Source organism: Marmota monax, unplaced genomic scaffold (assembly GCF_021218885.2).
Source record: "Marmota monax isolate L192 unplaced genomic scaffold, Marmota_monax_Labrador192_F-V1.1 WCK01_AAM20220418_F8-fsc00186, whole genome shotgun sequence".
In the NCBI taxonomy this organism is placed as follows: Eukaryota; Metazoa; Chordata; class Mammalia; order Rodentia; family Sciuridae; genus Marmota; species Marmota monax.
The window spans coordinates 2,809,494-2,828,078 of record NW_026694725.1 but is presented as its reverse complement, the minus strand read 5'-3'; the positions used below and the strand labels follow the sequence as shown (position 1 = coordinate 2,828,078).

The 18,585-nt window shown below is 35.8% G+C and overlaps 1 protein-coding gene across 1 annotated transcript in view; it reads left to right on the top strand.

Moving 5' to 3' along the window:
- Positions 1–178: 178 nt before the first annotated feature.
- Positions 179–18,585, top strand: part of LOC124078965 (antigen WC1.1-like) — a 34,557-nt gene continuing 16,150 nt past the window's right edge. The window contains 2 exon segments of the mRNA XM_058572556.1: positions 179–512; positions 18,445–18,537. Of these exon segments, the coding sequence (XP_058428539.1) occupies positions 179–512; positions 18,445–18,537 (427 nt within the window).

Genomic DNA, 18,585 nt, shown 5'->3' with positions numbered 1-18,585 from the left:
CTTCATAATTTTGTTTTATAATTTACTATTTAGCTGCTACCCTGGTATAAACAACTACATGTCTTACACAACAAGCTCTGCAATCTGAAAATGAATTCTGCAAACTGATTGGTTGAGGGAGGGAGTACCACAGGACAAGAATACCCTTCTCATTTTCTTTGTACATACAACTATTAACATGTTTATTTTTTTCTCAGAGACCCCACAGCTCCGCCTGGTGAATAGGGGCAGTCGCTGTGCAGGCAGAGTAGAGATCCTTCACAAACATTCCTGGGGCACTGTCTGTGATGACAGCTGGGACCTAAATGATGCTCACGTGGTATGCAGACAAATTGGCTGTGGAGTGGCTCTTGATGTCATGCACAATGCACAATTTGGGGAGGGATCAGGGCCCATCTGGCTGGACGAGCTGAAGTGCACAGGAGAGGAGGACCAAGTGTGGAAGTGCCCAGCTCAAGGCTGGGGGCATCATGACTGCACACACGATGAGGATGCAGGTGTCATCTGCTCAGGTAGGGTCTGTGCATTCAGTAGCCTAAGAGAATGGAAAGGACCAAAAGTGTATATCTGATCCTGGGGGAAAAAAGAGACAGATTAGCCACAGAGGACTAAGAGGTCCCCATGGACACTGGGTACTCAAGATAGCAGCAGATTATGGGTTTTATTTAATGATTTATTGTAAATCTCATGTATTGTCTTTTCCTTCTCTGCAGTTATATTTGACAAGATAGGTTTTTTATAGAATCATTACAATTAAAATCATCTCATAATTTTGTTTTATAATTTACTATTTGTAGAATTACCCATAAATTACCACACATATCCTCTTTTGAAAAGACAGACAAGAATGAAGCTTGTTTTTTTTTTAAGTTGAATGAGTGTTTATATATGAATAGCCAGAGTTAGTTTTGCACTGGTTAGTAGATTAATGGGCACAGGGATGGAATTAAATGCATCACAGGGAAATTTATGGCTTACTGCAAAGTTGAAATTCTCCTTTCCATATTCAGACATCAGAATTCTCAGCTCATTGGCAGGAAGGGCCAAAGAACTGTGAGTCAAATGCTTTGAGTCACAGATTTTCCTTCCATCATTACTACAATAGATTTTCTCTACATTTCTTTTTCAAAGCAAAACCTGTATAAACTCATACTTGGGAGATGAATTTAGCCCTATACTGGCAAATTAATGTTATATTCAATAAAATATTAATGCATACGTATCATAGTAAGATGTTATATAGTTTAGGACTCATACTAGAATGGTTGTTCAGTGATCTCCCACAAATACACCACATTACTGTTATTCACTCACCAAAATGACTTCACAAGAGACAAAACCAGGTAAGTGCATGCTTTTACTATGATGAAAAGTTACATTGAAGGATGAAGGAAGATAAGACTTGCCCTTCCCCCAACCTCAAGCCACCCAGGATGAAGAGAAATGCATTCTTCTTGGGAAATGAAAAGGGAATAAGCCCAGACCTCAGACTTGAAACCCAGGACAAGGCCTGCCACAGTGAAACCTGGGCATGACAGAACCCCAAAACCCTGTCATGTTCATACCAGTAACCTCACACTGAGACTCTGGAACTGTTTTGTTGGGCAGAAAAGAGACTGTCTCTGCAACCACACCTCCAACCTCTGGCAGAAAAGGGGAAAGCAAGACTCTCTAAGGATCAGGGCACAGTGCTGGCAAAGGACTTTGTCTTGGAATTCAGTGCCAGACCAACCATGATCATACACAGCATTGAATAGGAATTAGAGGCCTCAAATGTTGAACAGAGATAATTGAGCAAGACCTGTGTGCTGGTGGGACAGACTCAAGAAGAGCCTGCAGCACTTGTGGCTGATTGCAGGAGTCTGGAGCCTTAAGTCCACCTCAGCAGTAGGCAGCTCATAGCACTGAGGGCCTAGATCCCTCCCCACTTCAGTGTTACCTTAGCAGGCTGTGGCTTCAGGGTGTGATATAGCAATACACCATTGTTGGCCATAGGACTACTCACCTCATTTCTCCTCAACCCCTGGCAGCTTAACATGGAGTTAGTTAAGTCTCTGCTTGAAGGTGAAAAGTTAGTTGGGCAGTTGTGACTGGGAGCCTCGGATTCTTATCATTATATATTATAATACAACTCTCAAAGATGAAAGATGAAGACTCTCAGACATCAAGAGAAAAAAAAGAAATAACATATAAGGATGTCCCAATTCACCTGATGGCAGACTTTTCAATGGTAAACATATAGGTCAGAAGTGCGTGCCATGGTATTTTCATAGAATTAAGAAAAACCTTCCAATCAAGAATACTGAATCCAGCAAATATATCCTTTAGAAATAAAGGAGGTACATAATCAAAAATTATGTACCTCAATGTAATTGAGACATTATCAAACATCCTGCCCCCCCCAAAAAAAATACCATATGATACAGTAATCCTGATGCTGAGCACATGTTCAAAGGAAGTGAAATCACTATGTTAAAGAGACATCTGGACTCCCATGTTTATGGCAGCACTATACATAGTAGCTAAGAAAAGCAAATAATCTAAATGCCCATCAGCTGATAAATGGATAAATAAATGAAATAAAATGGGATACTATTTAGTCATAAAAATGAATTAAATCCTTTCATTTGACATAACTTGCATGGGCCAGGAGATCATTAGGTTAAATGAAATAAGTCAGGCAATTAAGACAAATATCTTATAACCTCATTGTATGTCAAATATGTAATAGTTGACCTCATAGATGTTGAGAGTAAAATTGTGGTTACCATAGACTAGAGAGTGTAGGGAATGGGAATGGAAGGCAACATACTGATCAATGAATAATGGGTTTTACTTAAGTAGAAACAAGGAGTTCTGGTGCACTGTGGCACAGGAGGATGTATAGAAAACAATAATGAACTACATTTCAAAAAGCTAGAAGAAAGCATATTGGAAGATTTCACCAAAAAGAAATAAAAAGTTTTTGAGGAGACAAAGAAATGCGATGTACACATGCATCAGCACTCCATTAATATGTACACTATGTTATTGGGTATCAGTTAAAATAAATTTACTTGGATGAAAACAAAGAAAAATATAAAGGTGACAAGATATGGGGAAGAATATTTCTATCTGATGGAAACAATGATACAAGAAGTGTATATTGGCATATAAGTTGGATAAGAAGAGGACGAGGAGACAAATAGAATTTTCTGGAGAAAAAAGAATAAGCTTAAAGTATCTTGGGGATGGCCTTGGAGAATTGACAAAGCGTACATAAGGATTACTTTAACAGCACTTAAGACCCAGGTGTAGGGTGGTCAATCTGTGTACATTTGTGTGAATTCAATCCATCCCTCAGCACATCCCTCCTGCACAAAAGGAGGAAAATGATTTGGAGGATTGACTCAAAGTTGACGTATTAAGGAAGATAAGTTCCCTTGGATGATACTTTCATAAGAAATTTGAAACTTGCCCAAGGGAGCAATGTGTCTACAGAGCAAAAGATCAGACAAGGATGTATATTACTGCAATTTTTAATTTATTTGACTGAGAATGATTCATATGAATCAATAGATTTCTGCAGATGCAATTTTTCTTTCTTTTTCCACCCAGTGGCTCACAAGCTTCAAACAACTTAAAACTGGTTTTCTCCCTACTAGATGGAAGGCTCTGCAAAGATAATGACATTATTTTCTTTAAGTATAAATACATACTCAATAATCATTCATCTTTCAGGCCCTGTCAAAGGTTATTCAGAGAAATTATAGCATGCTGGTTTAAGTCCTTTGAGTATATGCCCAGAAACGGGATAACAGTCAAATAGTGGTTCCATTCCAAGTTTTCTGAGGCATCTCCATACCACTTTCTATATTGGTTGCACCAATTTGCAGTCCCACCACAATGTATGAGTATACCTTTTTCCCCACATCCTCACAAACATTTATTGCTACTTGTATTGTTGATAATTGCCATTCCACCTGGAGTGAGAGGAAATCTTAGTGTAGTTTTAATTTACATTTCTCAAACTACTAGAAATGTTAAATAATTTTTCATATATTTGTTGACCAATCATATTTCTTCTTCTGTGAAGTGCTTGTTAGTTCCTTTGCCCATTTACTAATTGGGTTATTTGTTGTTGTTTTTTTGTTGTTGTTGTTTGTGGTGTTGAGTTATTTATATATCCTGGAGATTACAGCTCCATCTGAGGTGCAGGTGGCAAAGATTTTCTCCCATTCTGAAGGCTCTATCTTCACATTCTTGATTGTTTCCTTTGCTGTGAAGAAGCTTTTTAGTTTGATTTTGTCTCATTTGTTGATTCTTGATTTCATTTCTTGCACTTTATGAGTCTTCTTAAGGAAGTCAGCTCCTAAGCCAACATGACATAGATTTGGGCCTACTTTTTATTCTATTAGGTACAGGGTCTCTGGTCTAATGCCTAAGTCTTTGATTCACTTTGAGTTGAGTTTTATGCAGGGTGAGAAAAGGGGGTTCCATTTCATTTTGCTACATTTGGATTTCCAGTTTTCCCAGCATCATTTGTTGAAGAGGCTATCTTTTCTCCAATGTATGTTTTTGGCACATTTGTCTAATATGAGATAACTGTATTTATGTGGGTTTGTCTCTGTGTCTTCTGTTGTGTACAATTGGTCTTCATGTCAGTTTTGTTGCCAATACACTGCCGTTTCTTGTTACTATTGCTCAGTAATATAATTTAAGATCTGGTATTGTGATGCCCTCTGCTAAGGATTGCTTTGGTTATTCTGGGTATCTTATTTTTCCAAATGAATTTTGGGATTGCTTTTTCTAATTCTATGAGAATAGCATTGGAATTTTAATAGTAATAGCATTAAATCTGTACTGCACTATTGAGAGAGTACAGCCATTTTGACAATGTTAATTCTGCTTTCCAAGGACATGGGAGATCTTTCCATATTCTAAGGTCTTCTTTAATTTATTTTGTTAGTATTATGTGGGTTTCATTGTAAGGGACTTTCACCTCTTTTGATAGATTAATTCCCAAATATTTTAATTTTTTTAGTCTGTTGTCAATGGGGTAGATTTCCTATTTCTTTCAGTGGTTTCATCATTGATTTATAAGAATGTGTTTAAATTATGGGTATTAATTTTATAACTTGCTACTTATTAGTTCTAAAAGTTTTCTGGTGGAATTCTGGGGTCTTCTAAATATAGGATCATGTAGTCAGCAAATAGAGATAGTTTGAGTTCTTCTTTTCCTATTTGTATCCCTTCAAGTTCTTTCTTCTAATTGCTCCAGTTATAATTTCAAGTAGAACAGAGGCTGGGATTGTGGCTCAGTGGTAGAGTGCTCACCTAGCAACAGGCGCAACCCAGGTTCGATTCTCAGCACCATATAAAAATAAAGGCATTGTGTTGTGTCCATCTACAAAAAAAAAAAAGATTCTCTCTCTCTCTCTCTCTCTCTCTCTCTCTCTCTCTCTCTCTCTCTCTCTCTCTAAAAAAAGTTTCAAGTAGAACAGAACTGGTGAACGAGGGCTTCCATGACTTGTTCCAGTTTTTCAAGGGAATACTTTCAGTTTTTCTGCATTTTTATGATGTTGGCCTTAGATTTAACATACATAGCTTTTACAATGTTGAGGTATGTTCCTATTATCCCTAGTTTTCCTAGTTTCTCTTTTAGAGGATTTGTCATTGATGTGCAGAAATGCCTTTGATTTATGGGCCTTGATTTTATACTGTGCTACTTTGCTAAATTCATTTATTAGTTCTAGAAGTTTTCTGGTGGAATTTTTTGGATCATCTAGGTACAGAATCATATCATTGGCAAATACTAGTAGTTTGAGTTCTTCTTTTCCTATCCATATCCCTTTAATTTCTTTCATCTAATTGCTCTGGCTAGAGTTTCAAGACTTATGTTAAATAGAAGTGGTGAAAGAGAGCATCCCTGTCTTGTTTTCGTTTTTAGAGGGGATGCTTTCAATTTTTCTCAATTTAGATTGATGCTAGCCTAGGCCTTAGCATAGATAGCTTTTAAAATGCTGAAATATGTTCCTGTTATCCCTAGTTTCTCTAGTGTTTTGAGCATTAGGGGTGCTGAATTTTATCAAATGCTTTTTCTGCATCTATTGAGATGATCATATGATTCTTATCTTTAAGTCTATTGATGTGATAGATTACATTTATTGATTTCCATTTATTGAACCAACCTTGCATCCCTTGGATAAATCCCACTTGATCATGGTGCTCTATCTTCTTGATATGTTTTTGTATTTGATTTGCCAGAATTTTATTGAGAATTTTTGCATCTATGTTCATTAGAGATATTGGTCTGAATTTTTCTTTCTTTGATGTGTCTTTGTCTGGTTTTGGAATCAGGATGATATTGGTCTCATAGAATGAGTTTGGAAGTATTCCCTCTTTTTCTATTTCATAAAATAATTTGAGGAGTATCGGCATTAGTTCTTCTTTGAAGGTCTTGTAGAACTCAACTGTGTATCCATCTGGTTCTGGGCTTTTCGTGATTGGTGTGGTTCTGATGGCATCTTCTATTTCATTTCTTGAAATTGTATATACTTGTGTATATACAACTTGCATATATGGTCTCTTATATCCTGATTAAGTTTGGGAAAATCATATGACTCTAAAAATTTGTCAATGCCTTCAATATTTTTTATTTTATTGGAAATTTTCAAAATAATTTCTAATTATCTTCTGTAGTGTTTGTCATGGTATTTCCTTTTTTCTTTTTTAATATTTATTTTTTTAGTAGTTGAACACAATACCTTTATTTTATTTACTTATTTTTGTGTGGTGCTGAGGATCAAACACAGGGTCTCACATGTGTGAGGTGAGTGCTCTACCACTGAGACACAATCTCAGCCCCCATGATATTTTCTTTTTCATCACAAATATTAGTAATTTGAGTTTCCACTCTCCTTATATTCATTAACATGGCTAAGATTTTATCAATTTTATTTACTTTTCCAAACAACCAACTTTTTGCTTTGTCAAATTTTTGAATTGTTTGTTTTGTTTCAATGTCATTGATTTCAGCTCTGATTTTAATTATTTCCTGTCTTCTACTGCTTTTGGTGTTGATTTGTTCTTCTTTTTCTAGGCTTTGAGATGTAATGTTATATCATTTTTTATTGACTTTTTCTTCTTTGAAGGAATGAATTCCATGCAATGAACTTTCCTCTTAGTACTACCTTCATAGTGTCCCAGAGATTTCAATATGTTGTATCAGTGCTCTCATTTACCTCTAAGAATTTTTTAATCTCCTCTTTGATGTCTTTTGCAACCCATTGTTCATTCAGTAGCATATTATTTAGTCTCCAGGTGTTGAAGTAGCTTCTATTTTTATTTTATCATTTATTTCTTATTTAATTCCCTTATGATCTGACAGAATGCATGGTAGTATCTCTATTTTATTTTTGTATTTGCTGAGTGTTGCTTTATGGCATAATATATGGTCTATTTACAGAAGGATCCATGTGCTGCTGAGAAGAAAGTGTATTTGCTCATTGATGGATGAAATATTCTATATATGTCTGTTAAGTCTAAGTTATTGAATGTATTATTGAGTTTGATAGTTTCTTTGTTCAGCTATTGTTTGGAAGATCTATCCAGTCTTGAAAGAAGTGTGTTAAAATCACCCAGAATTATTGTGTTCTGGTTTATTTAACTCTTGAACTTGAGAAGAGTTTGTTTAATGAACGTAGATGCTCCATTTTGGGGGGCATATATATATTTATAATTGTTATGTCTGTTGATGTATGTTCCCCTTAAGCAGTATGAAATGTCCTCTTTGTCCCTTTTGATTAACTTTGGCTTGACATCTACTTGACATCTACTTGATGTCTACGTTTATTTGATATGAGGATGGAAACCCCTGCTTCTTTCTGCAGACCATGTAAATGGTATGTTTTTGTCCAACCTTTCATCTTCAGTCTGTGAATGTCTTTTCCTATAAGATGAGTCTCTTGAATGCAGCATATTGTTGGGTCTTTCTTTTTTTAATCCAGTCTGCCAGTCTATGTCTTTTGATTGATGAGATTAGGTCATTAACATTTAGGGATATTATTGAGATTTGATTTGTTTTCCTGGTCATTTTTGTTTATTTTTGGTATTTAACTTAACTTGATTTCTCCTTTGATTGGTATTATGTTTATTGTAACACCTCCCTTTGTAGAGTTTCATTGTTGTCATTGCCTCCTCATGGAATATTTTCCCAAGAATGTTCTGTAGTGCAGGCTTTCTAGTTGTAAATTCTTTTAACTTTTGTTTATCATGGAAGATTTTCATTTCATCATCAAATATAAAGCTTAATTTTCTGAATATAAGATTTTTGGTTGATATCTGTTTTTTTCCAGAGCATGGCATGTGTTGTTCCATCATCTTCTAACTTTCAGGGTCTAGGTGGAAAAATCTACAGATATCCTAGTTGGTTTCCCCCTATATGTAATCTTATTCCTTTCTCTTGTGACTTTTAAAATTCTCTCCTTATTCTTTATTCTAAGTATTTCTCCTTATTCTGTGTGCCTTGGTGTGGATCTGTTGTGATTTCATACATTTGGTATCCTGTAAGCCTCTTTTATTTGATTTTCCAATTTATTCTTCATGTTTGGAAAATTTTCTGATATTATTTCATTGAAAAGATTGTTCATTCATTTGGTTTGGAAATCTATGCCTTCCACTATCACGATAATTCTTAAATTTGATCTTTTTATGTTATCCCATTATTCTTGAATGTTCTGCTCAGGGTTTCTTACTATCTTCACTGTGTGGTCAACTTTATTTTCAAGATTATATATTTTGTCTTCATTGCCTGAGGTTCTGTATTCCAAGTGATCTAATCTTTTGGTGGTGCTTTATGTTGAGTTTTTAATTTGGTTTATTGTTTCTTTCATTTCAAGGATTTCTGTTTGTTGTTTTTTTTCAAAACTGCTATCTCCTTATTGAGGTAATCTTTTGCTTCCTGTATTTGCTTATGCAGCTCTTTATCAAAATGATCTTTTGCTGCCTGTATTTGCTGTTCTATATCACAGAACATTTTAACTATGTATATCCTGAATTCCTTCTCTGTCATTTATTCTCTTGTGCTGGCCATGGATTCTAAAAATGTAGTACCTTGGTTTATTTGGGGCACTTTCTTCTCTTGTTTTTTTTTTCATGTTGTTTGTGTGTCTCCCCTTCTAGCACTGTGGATCCAGGCATTACAATTTTTACCCTATAGGCTTATAGTGTCCCTGGAGTATTCCAATACCTCTCCTTTAAGGGGGAGAACAATATTAACAGATCCCAATATAAACAATATACAACCTTAAACCAAATAGCTGCTATTAAGATGTTTTCAGTTTTGTCACAATATACAGAAATAGTGGGTTCAATTATTATCTACAATATAAAGTGTAGGTTTACAAAAAGGGTCTACAGTGTCTGATGCTGGGCAAAGAACTAGGTGTGAGGAGTAGGATAAGATGTTGAGAGGGTAGGAGATGATGATATAGAGTTATTATATCTTAGAAAGCATGAAGGAGGAATCTAAAGAAATTGGTTAGTAACAGAAGAGAGAGAAAGTGATTTGGGGGAGACAAGTACACGACAAGACTAAATAGAGTACATAAAACAAGCAAACAGAAATATTAAGAAAAATTTAAAAATGTAAAAATAGGACATATTAGACTATGCAACACAATTGTAATATACTATTCAGACATCCCAGTCCTCAGTAGCCTAATTCATGAAAAGTACTTGGTTCCACAAATGTTAGAGGTGTGAGGGCAGAAGAAGAGAGAGGAAGAGGGGGAAAAAATTCTCAAAGGAAGATAGATACAAGGATTGTTTTTGTTGGAGAGCAGTATCTTTCCTGATTCCCTTCTCATCCAATAAGTAGAATTGTCTTTTGTTTGGTATCTCCACCTTCAGGATGGTGAAGGTTATTAAGGTAGGAGGGCTGGTCTTGTGGCTTGAGCTCCTAGATGTGGGGTATAGCACTTGATGGTCACCAATGGGAGGCTGCATTCAAAGGATGTCCTTGGAGGCTTGCTCATGTGATGTGGGTGCCTGGACTTATCTTATTGTAACTACTGTAAACCTCACAATTCCTGGTCTCTAAGTTAATCTCTAACTTCTATCTCACTCACCCCCACCCTTTCTACTTCCCAATCAGGAACATTTCTCTGCAGGTCTTGTAGGCTGGGCTCTAGGGGCTGTGCACCTGTCACAGAGAACTGTTTTGTATTGCACAGTTCAAAACCAGGTTTTGTGAGCTAGGGTCCAGCTGCATAGCCACAAGCACTGTGCCAGGTTATAAGCTGCTGGGGAGTTGAGGGATTGGGGGACTAAAGATACCTTGATATTGATTCTAAGTCCCAGCCACTGTTCCAAGCTGAGGGTTGTCCCAACTAAAGATAGTCATGAAGATGTCCCAAGATTGAGGCGGCTGCTTTCGGTGATAGGATGTCGGATGCAGTGGGGCCGGGTGGTAGCAGTGGGTGGGGTGTTTGGAGATGCAGCTCTGTGGCATGCATGTGTTGTGGCTGATGGCTGTTCCCAGGTGCAGGCTTCCACATGTAGTGGACTATGGCAATAGTTGCAGTATCCCAAGATGGAGGCAACTGGGGGAGACCCGTGTTGGTAGTTGGGGTCTACCAGGAGTGGCAGCTGGAGTTTCTGCACATGGTCAGTGGCCGGGTGTCCTGCTTGGGAGTGGCAGCCAGGAGTTCTGCATGGGTGCTGATGACAGTGCTCCTGCTTGGGCACCCAGAGGTCATGTGTGGGCAAGTGTCAAGAGGTTTTATACTGATGCTGAGGCCTGGAGACCTATGTGGGAGCAGCTGTTATGTTAATCACTTGCAGAGAGACAGCATTACCACCACTTGAATCCCAGGTCATGGAGTGACACAGAATGCAACCTCCTTCTAGCACGCCATCTTGTATCTCTATTTCAGGTTTTTAATTTGAATTCGTTTATCATTTTATTGACCATTCCTTTAGTGTGGTGACTCCCTTTGTTGGTTTTCACTTTTATTTTTTATTTCTTCTTCAAGGAATATTTTGTTGACAATGGTCTGTAATGCAGGATTTATAGTTGTGAATTTTTTTAACTTGTTTTAAACCATAGAAGGTTTTTATTTCATCTTAAAATCTGAAGCTTAATTTTGCTTGTATATTATTATTGGCTGACATCCATTTTCTTTCAGAGCTTGGCATATAATATTCCAAGACTTCCTGTATTTGAGGGTCTGGGTTGAGAAATCAGCTGAGATCCAAATTGGTTTCCCTCTAAATGTAACCTGACATTTTTCTCTACCAGCCTTTAAAATTCTATCCTTATTCTGTCTGTTAGACATTTTCAATATAATGTGCCTTGGTGTGGGTCTGTTGTAATTCTGTATGTTTGGGGTCCTGTAATCCTCCTGTATTTGATTTTCCATTTCATTCTTTCAATTTGGGAAGCTTTCTGGTATTATTAAATTTCAAAGATTCTGCATGCCTTTATATCTCTGTGTCTTCATCTATCCCAATAAATCTTAAATTTGGACTTTTCCTGTTATTCCACGTTTCTTAGAAGTTTTGTTCATGGTCTCTTTACATCCTTTCTCCATGATCAACTTTATTTTCATGATTATATGTTTTGTATTTATTGCATGAAACTGTCTTCCAAGTGGTCTCATCTGTTGGTCATGTTTTCCATTGGATTTTTAATTTAGTTTATTGATCCCTTCATTTTGAGATTTTCTGCTTGATTTATTTTCAGAATCAATCTCTTTATTGAAGTGATCTTTCACCTCCTGAGTTTCTTGTCTGTTTTTACTCCTTACATCATCCTTTGCCTCACAGATCAGTTTAACTATGTACACTCTAAACTCCTTCCCTGATATTTCTTTCACTGTGGTGTCAATGTATTCAATATAATATTAGAGCATCTTTATTTGTTTTGGGTTCTTTGTTCCCCTAATTTTTTATGTTGTTTATATGTCTACCCATCCAGCAGTGTGTATCTGAAGCAGTACAGTTTACACCATGTAGACTTCTAGTGTCCCTGAAGGTTTTCAATACCTTACCATTAAAGGGGAGACAAGTAATAACAGCAACCAATGCAAATAATATACAACTTTAAACCAAATAACTCCTACTAAGACATCTACAGTTTTTTCACAATAAACAGAAATATATTCAGCTATTGCCTACATTAAAAATGATTTCAAATGGTAAGTAAAGAAAGAACAGAAGTTGTGTAGGATGTGATGATTATAAGGATGGAGGAGAGATGATGGAAGTAATAAATTAAAGGAAGAGTGAAAGAGGGAATAATGGAGGTTGGCTGTTAGGAGAAAAGAGAGAAAGATAATCAGAGAAAACAGATAAATGAGAGAATATATATATATATATATATATATATATATATATAGTAAAATTTTTTTTAAAAAAATTGTAAAATAAAAAATGAAAGAAATCAAGACAAAACTAAAATGTACTAATCAGACATCCTAGTCCTCTATAAACAAATGGATGAGAAATAATTAGTTTCAAAAATGGTAGAAATGTAAGAGAAAAAAAGAAAAAGAAAAAAATCTTGATAAAAGGTTGAACAATTGTTTCCATTGGAGTTCAAAAGATTCTCAGCTTCCCTTCTAAGCAATTAGGAGGAGTTGTCTGGAATATGATGCTTGCCTCAGGTGAGGTTGCTAGGGTGAGAAAGTTAATTCTGGAACACCTGAAGGTGGAACACCTGAAGGTGGGGTTTAGGCTTAAGTATGCTCCAGTATCTTTGCTGAATGACAATTGGTCTGGAGATTTTAAATCACCACACCTCCAGTGCCAAGTAATTCCCAGTGGTGTGCACATCCCTCCAGTCACTGGGACCTCCTCTCCTGCATAGAAGCCTGCACCCCAGAAATCTTCTTTGGGTTCCACTCATATGATGTAGGAGCCAGTTCTTAGCCCCCCCATTTTACCTGCAGACCCCATGATTCCTGGCTTCTGATTCCATTTTCAAACAATCTCTCCCATCCCTGCACTATCAAATTCTCAGTCTTCCAGTCCTGCATTCTTGCTAGATTGGAGGAGGAAGCCTGATGGGTTTCCACAACTAGTATTCCCCAATATAAACATCTCTCCATTCTTGAGTTTCTCCTGGTTACTTAGGCATGCTCTCTGTCATGCAGCATGGGTTTGCCTGGCTTGTTTTTTAAGCCAGACTCAGTCTTCCAGAATTCAGCTCCCTCAGCTGCCAGTCCCTGCACTGAAGCTGCAAAATAGTTTCTTCTGCTGTCATCCACATGCCACTTCTGAGAGAGAAAATGCAGTTTCTTTCCTGTATAAGGTTATTGTTCAGAGTCCCTGACTATTTAGTTGGGCAGAATGTTGATCTCTAAACATTCTGTACCCTGACATGCCTGAGTCCTCCTGATAATGGAGGTTCATTTAATTCCCTTATGGCTTTACTTCATTGTGGCAGTACATGCTGATTCGTGCCTCCAGCCAATACCATGGCTGGAGAGCTGGGTATTTCTTCTTTATTTTATTATATTTGGTCTCCTGAGTCCCTGATCTATTTTGAGTGTCCAGTATTAAATTCCAGTAAAGCTTCCCCTAATAAAAAATTACAGTAAAGCCTCCCTCAATAAAGATTTCATTCGCCCACCTTGCTGAAAATCTGCCTGTCTGCTTTCTTGATTTCATGCCATGGAGTGGCCAGGGAAGCAACCTCTCTATTCTGCCATCATCCTAGTATCCTCTCAGAGGAATATTTTTAAGTAAGCATTATTATTTATTGAAATTTATAGAGAACAATGTATATCAATGAATGCTGGCTCCATTCTGTACTTCAACTGGATCATCAAAGAATATTGGCAGCTCCCAGAAATGGTGTGCACATCCCTCCAGTCACTATGACCTCCTCTCCTGAAAGAATACCACTCTAACTTCTGCCGCCAAAAAAAATTCTTGTCAGATATTGACCTTATATAAAATCATGCAGTACGTTCTCTTTTTGTGTCTATTTGGACACAACATAATTCTTAAAATTAACCCATGATGTTATTTGTATCTGAGTTTCATTTAATTTTGCTGCTGTAGAGTTTTTTGCCAAATGACCACATGACAATGTATTGATTCTTTCAACTCATGTGGAGATTTGACACTTCATAAATTCCCAAATAATGATCCTACAAACTACCATGATGATATCTTTTGGTGCACATATGTTTGTACTAGGTTTTTAACCCCTGTTCTTTTACTTTCACTCTCCTAACATGGTATTCTTTCAGGGGTAAAATACTCATTCTTAATAAAGCACAACTTACAAACTGTTCCTGTAAAAATATTCTTGTCCTTTTAAAATAGAACTTTTCTACAATATAATCAGAAAAAAATAATCTACAAAAACATCTTATACATGTTTAATTACTTTTCTTTTACATATATGTGCAATCTTTCTGGGATTGGTATTGTATTATGCTGTGTGTTGTTTGAAAAATAGTTATTAACATTATTCCTCTGGACATCCAGTTAATACAGAATGTTTACCGAAAAGGTCACAGTACATTAGCCATTACTGCTTGGAAATAAACAGCATGCAGATATTTCTTAATCTTGTTCTACACTCTGTTCTGTTCCATTACCTTGCAGCTATGCTTACCTGCTTAATTATTATATGGTTATATTGTGTCTGAGTAAATTTCCCTAAAGATTAAAGTAACTGCTCTTATTGTGTTGTTTTTCTTGCCTAATGTGTTGATCATACTTGGTCTTATGCACTTCACATAAATTTTAGAAACATTTTGATATATTTAACACAAAAAATATGATGACATTTAGATTGATATTGGCTTTGGCCTACACATGAATGTGTAAATAATTGACTTAAAAGATATATCTCTAATATCTCTCAGAGATTTATACATAACTTTTACTAGGTGTACTCCTAGGTATTTTATGTTTTTAATGCTGTTAGTGTTTCTCTTAGGAAATGTCCTAGGAATGAATTCCCTTTGTTTTCTATTTTATTTTTTATTTTCTCTTTTTAGATATACATGACAGTTGAGTATATTTGGACATATTTATACAAATATGGAGTATATCTTATTCTAATTGGGGTCCTAGTATTGTGGTTAGAAATGATGTGGAGGCTCATTATGAGGTATTCTTATATGTACATAAGAAAATTGTGTCCAACTCATTCCACTGTCTTTCTTATTCCTAGTACATTTGGGGTTTTTATGAGCTGGTTTTTCTTATTTCTTTCATTCATTTTTTTTTTCTTTTTCTTTTTTTTTACAATTTGAGAATTCTGAAAAAGCTAGGATAGTATAAAAGTTCCAGGTAACCCTGACCCAGATTCCACAATGCTACTATTTTCCCATATTCTCCCCTCCTTCTGCCACATGTGTCCTGATACATTCATTTATCCATGAATATATAAAATCTTTCTGAATGACTAGTTAAGAGTAGATGGATAATATGATGTTCCCCTTTACTCCTAAAATACATTCAAGAATTTCTTACATGACCACAGTATAGTAGCTAAATACCATAGACTTATTATAATATTGTGTAGTGCATTAGCCTTGATCATATTTTTATCATTTTTCTAAATATGATATTCACAGCAAAAAGGATACAGTAATGTGCTGCATTTAAGTTCTCATATTTATATAATCTTTTTATTATGAAACTCTTAGAATTTTTCTTTGCTTTTTATAACAATATTTTTTAATACAAGTCAATAATTTTATAGAAAGTCCCCATTTTGAGCTGTGGCAATAAGCAAAATGGTTAAGTACTAAAGTATATTTAAATTGATACCTGAGATTCCTCTACATAAGTGAAAATTGCCTTTGACTTTTTTACAAAGTAGAAATTGAAACTATATATGTCAGAAAAATTAGTCACAGAACACAAGTCTTCCTGAACTTTTTGCACATGAATTTTTGGTATTGCAAAGAGCTAGTGCTATAAGTATTATCTACAGCCTGTAGCAATCACTACTCTCCATTTAGGTGAACTCACTTGGCTTTCATATATGATACAGAACATGGAGTACTTGTTTTTCTGTGTCTGGGATATTTAACATAGCATGATGTCCTCCAATGCCATCCATTTTGCTGCAAATGACAGTACTCCATTCTTCCTAATGGCTATGATACCACAATTTCTTTTTTTTCCTTAGTAGAGACATTTTACTGGAGTATCATGAATAAATTTATTACAGAAATAAAATGTATATTTCTAAAGAAAGATGAAGAATGCTTTGCAACAAGCACTCACCATTTTATATCTTGAATTATGACCAGTTACGGATCTTATTTTTATTTTATTTTATTTTGTGTGTGTGTGTGTGTGTGTGTGTGTGTGTGTGTGTGTGTCCTGGTACATTTATTTATTTCTTTTTTTGCACTACAATTTTTAATACACCATTATATCATAATTTATCATATCTCTGATTATATATAAGGTATGTTGACACCAAATTCGCATCTTCATACATGTATTTTGTATAGTGATGAGGGTTTACTTCCACTATCCATGCTATTCCCCTTCTCCCTCCCTTTCCCTCCCACCCCTATTCCCTATCTAGAGGTAATCTTCCTCCCTTGCTCTCCCTCTCAACCCCATTTTGAGTCACCCTCCTTATATCAGAGAAGACATTTGGCATTTGTTTTTGGGGGGATTGGCTAACTTCACTTAGCATAATCTTCTCTAATGCCATCCATTTCCCTGCAAATGCCATGATCTTATTCTTTTTTATTGCTGAGGAATATTCCATTGTATATAAATGCCACAATTTCTTAATGAATTTATCTTTCAAAGGCACCTGGGTTGATTCCATATCTTAGGTATGGTGAATAGTGCCACAATGAATATGTGAATGTAGATTACTCTATTTCACAGTAAGTATAATGGTCCTGGCTGCTATTGCTGCATGATACATTCTCCAAATAAATAGATAAACAAGTAAATAAAATAGCAACACAAATGAAAAACACATTTTATTTTTCTCATGATTCCTGACTCATAAATTTGGGAAAGGCTCTTGGCAGTCGCCTCTGGAATCTGTCATAATGTTGCACTTGAATGTCATCTGGAGCTGAGGTCACTTGAAAGCTTGACCAACCTGGGAATCAAGGATAGTTCATTCACATGGCTAGCAGCTTGAAGTTTACCTGGGGCTGCTGACAGAACCACCTGCAAATACTCTCTTCCACATGATATTCTCGATTCAGTAGATTTCCCATAAAGCAAACATCCTAAAGAGAAGGAGGCATGAATGTATAAGCTACATTCCTAAGTCAAGCCATGTTCATGTGGACTTCACCACATTCTATTGCTTATAGTCAAGTCATCATGGTCAGCTCAGATTCAAAGGTAGGAGTAATGGACTCCAAAGATCAATGAATACAGCATCATAAATTTTCTGAATATTTTTTAAAACTAAATGTGTATTGAATATCTGATTTGGTGTATTTTATAAGTAATACTTTTAGCACTAACAATAGTGGTCTTAAATACCTAAAACTTATAGACTACATAGTCACCATGTCGTTCAAGTCCCTATTTATATTGTCTATCCTTGTCTTTCTGTGCTTTATTCTGTGTAGTTTATGTCCTTGTATTTGGCTATATTTATTCTGTGGTAATCTACTGTTTTTAAACTCATCTTCTGGGTTCTGGTTTTTAGGTGTTGATTTTTTAACTCTTGATTTTTTTAGATTTTTGTGATAATTTCTCTGCCAAGATGCACATCATTTAATCATTATTATTTAAATTACCTATAAAGAAACACCAATACTAATTATATAAAAATATTTCCCATTTTTTCTCTTTTTTCCTCTTTGTTCTGTATCTAAACTCTATTTTATGTGGTATTTTTGATCAACATTGAATTTGAAACACTGAACAAAACTTTTAGAAAGAATTTTATTTTGCCTCTTTTAAGTACTTTATTTAAGGTAGAACACTTTACACAAAAACAATTGAAGTTTTGAGAAACTAGGCACCATCCCTATTACAAAATTTTTTTAATTCACAAAATATGATACAATATTCATGGTTGTTTAATATGATTTCTTCTCTTTGGTCCAACCTAAATTATATTTGTGTACTCCCAAGAAAATCCAGCAAACATGCTGAGATTTGCAGTTTCACCTTCTACCTCTGAATGGGCAAATGCGTCCCAGGGAAAATAGCTGATCCCACTTTTACTTTTCTCTGAAATTAACTCCAATAGTCTTGCTGTCCTGGGAGCTGTACAATGCTCTCAACCAGCACTGACACATTCCCTTTTTCCTAAAATCACTTCTAGATCTAGATATAAAGCACAAGAGTCTGCCAAAATCAGAAGCAGAAATCTCCATTAGGAGATTAGCTCTGAAGATAAGAAATTACTGACAAAATGACCTACAGCTTTCAGATGCCATTACTAGATTATTATGTATTTAAATTTAGTTTCCTGCTTTCTATCCCTTTCTGTAGGAAACCAGACCCAGCTGCTGCCCCAGTGCAATGACTCCTGGTCAGACCCAGCAGGCTCTGCAGCCTCAGAGGGACACACTGCCAACTGCTCCGGTGAGCAAGGCTCCAGCACCAGAGCTGTCCCATTCCCTGTGCAAATGC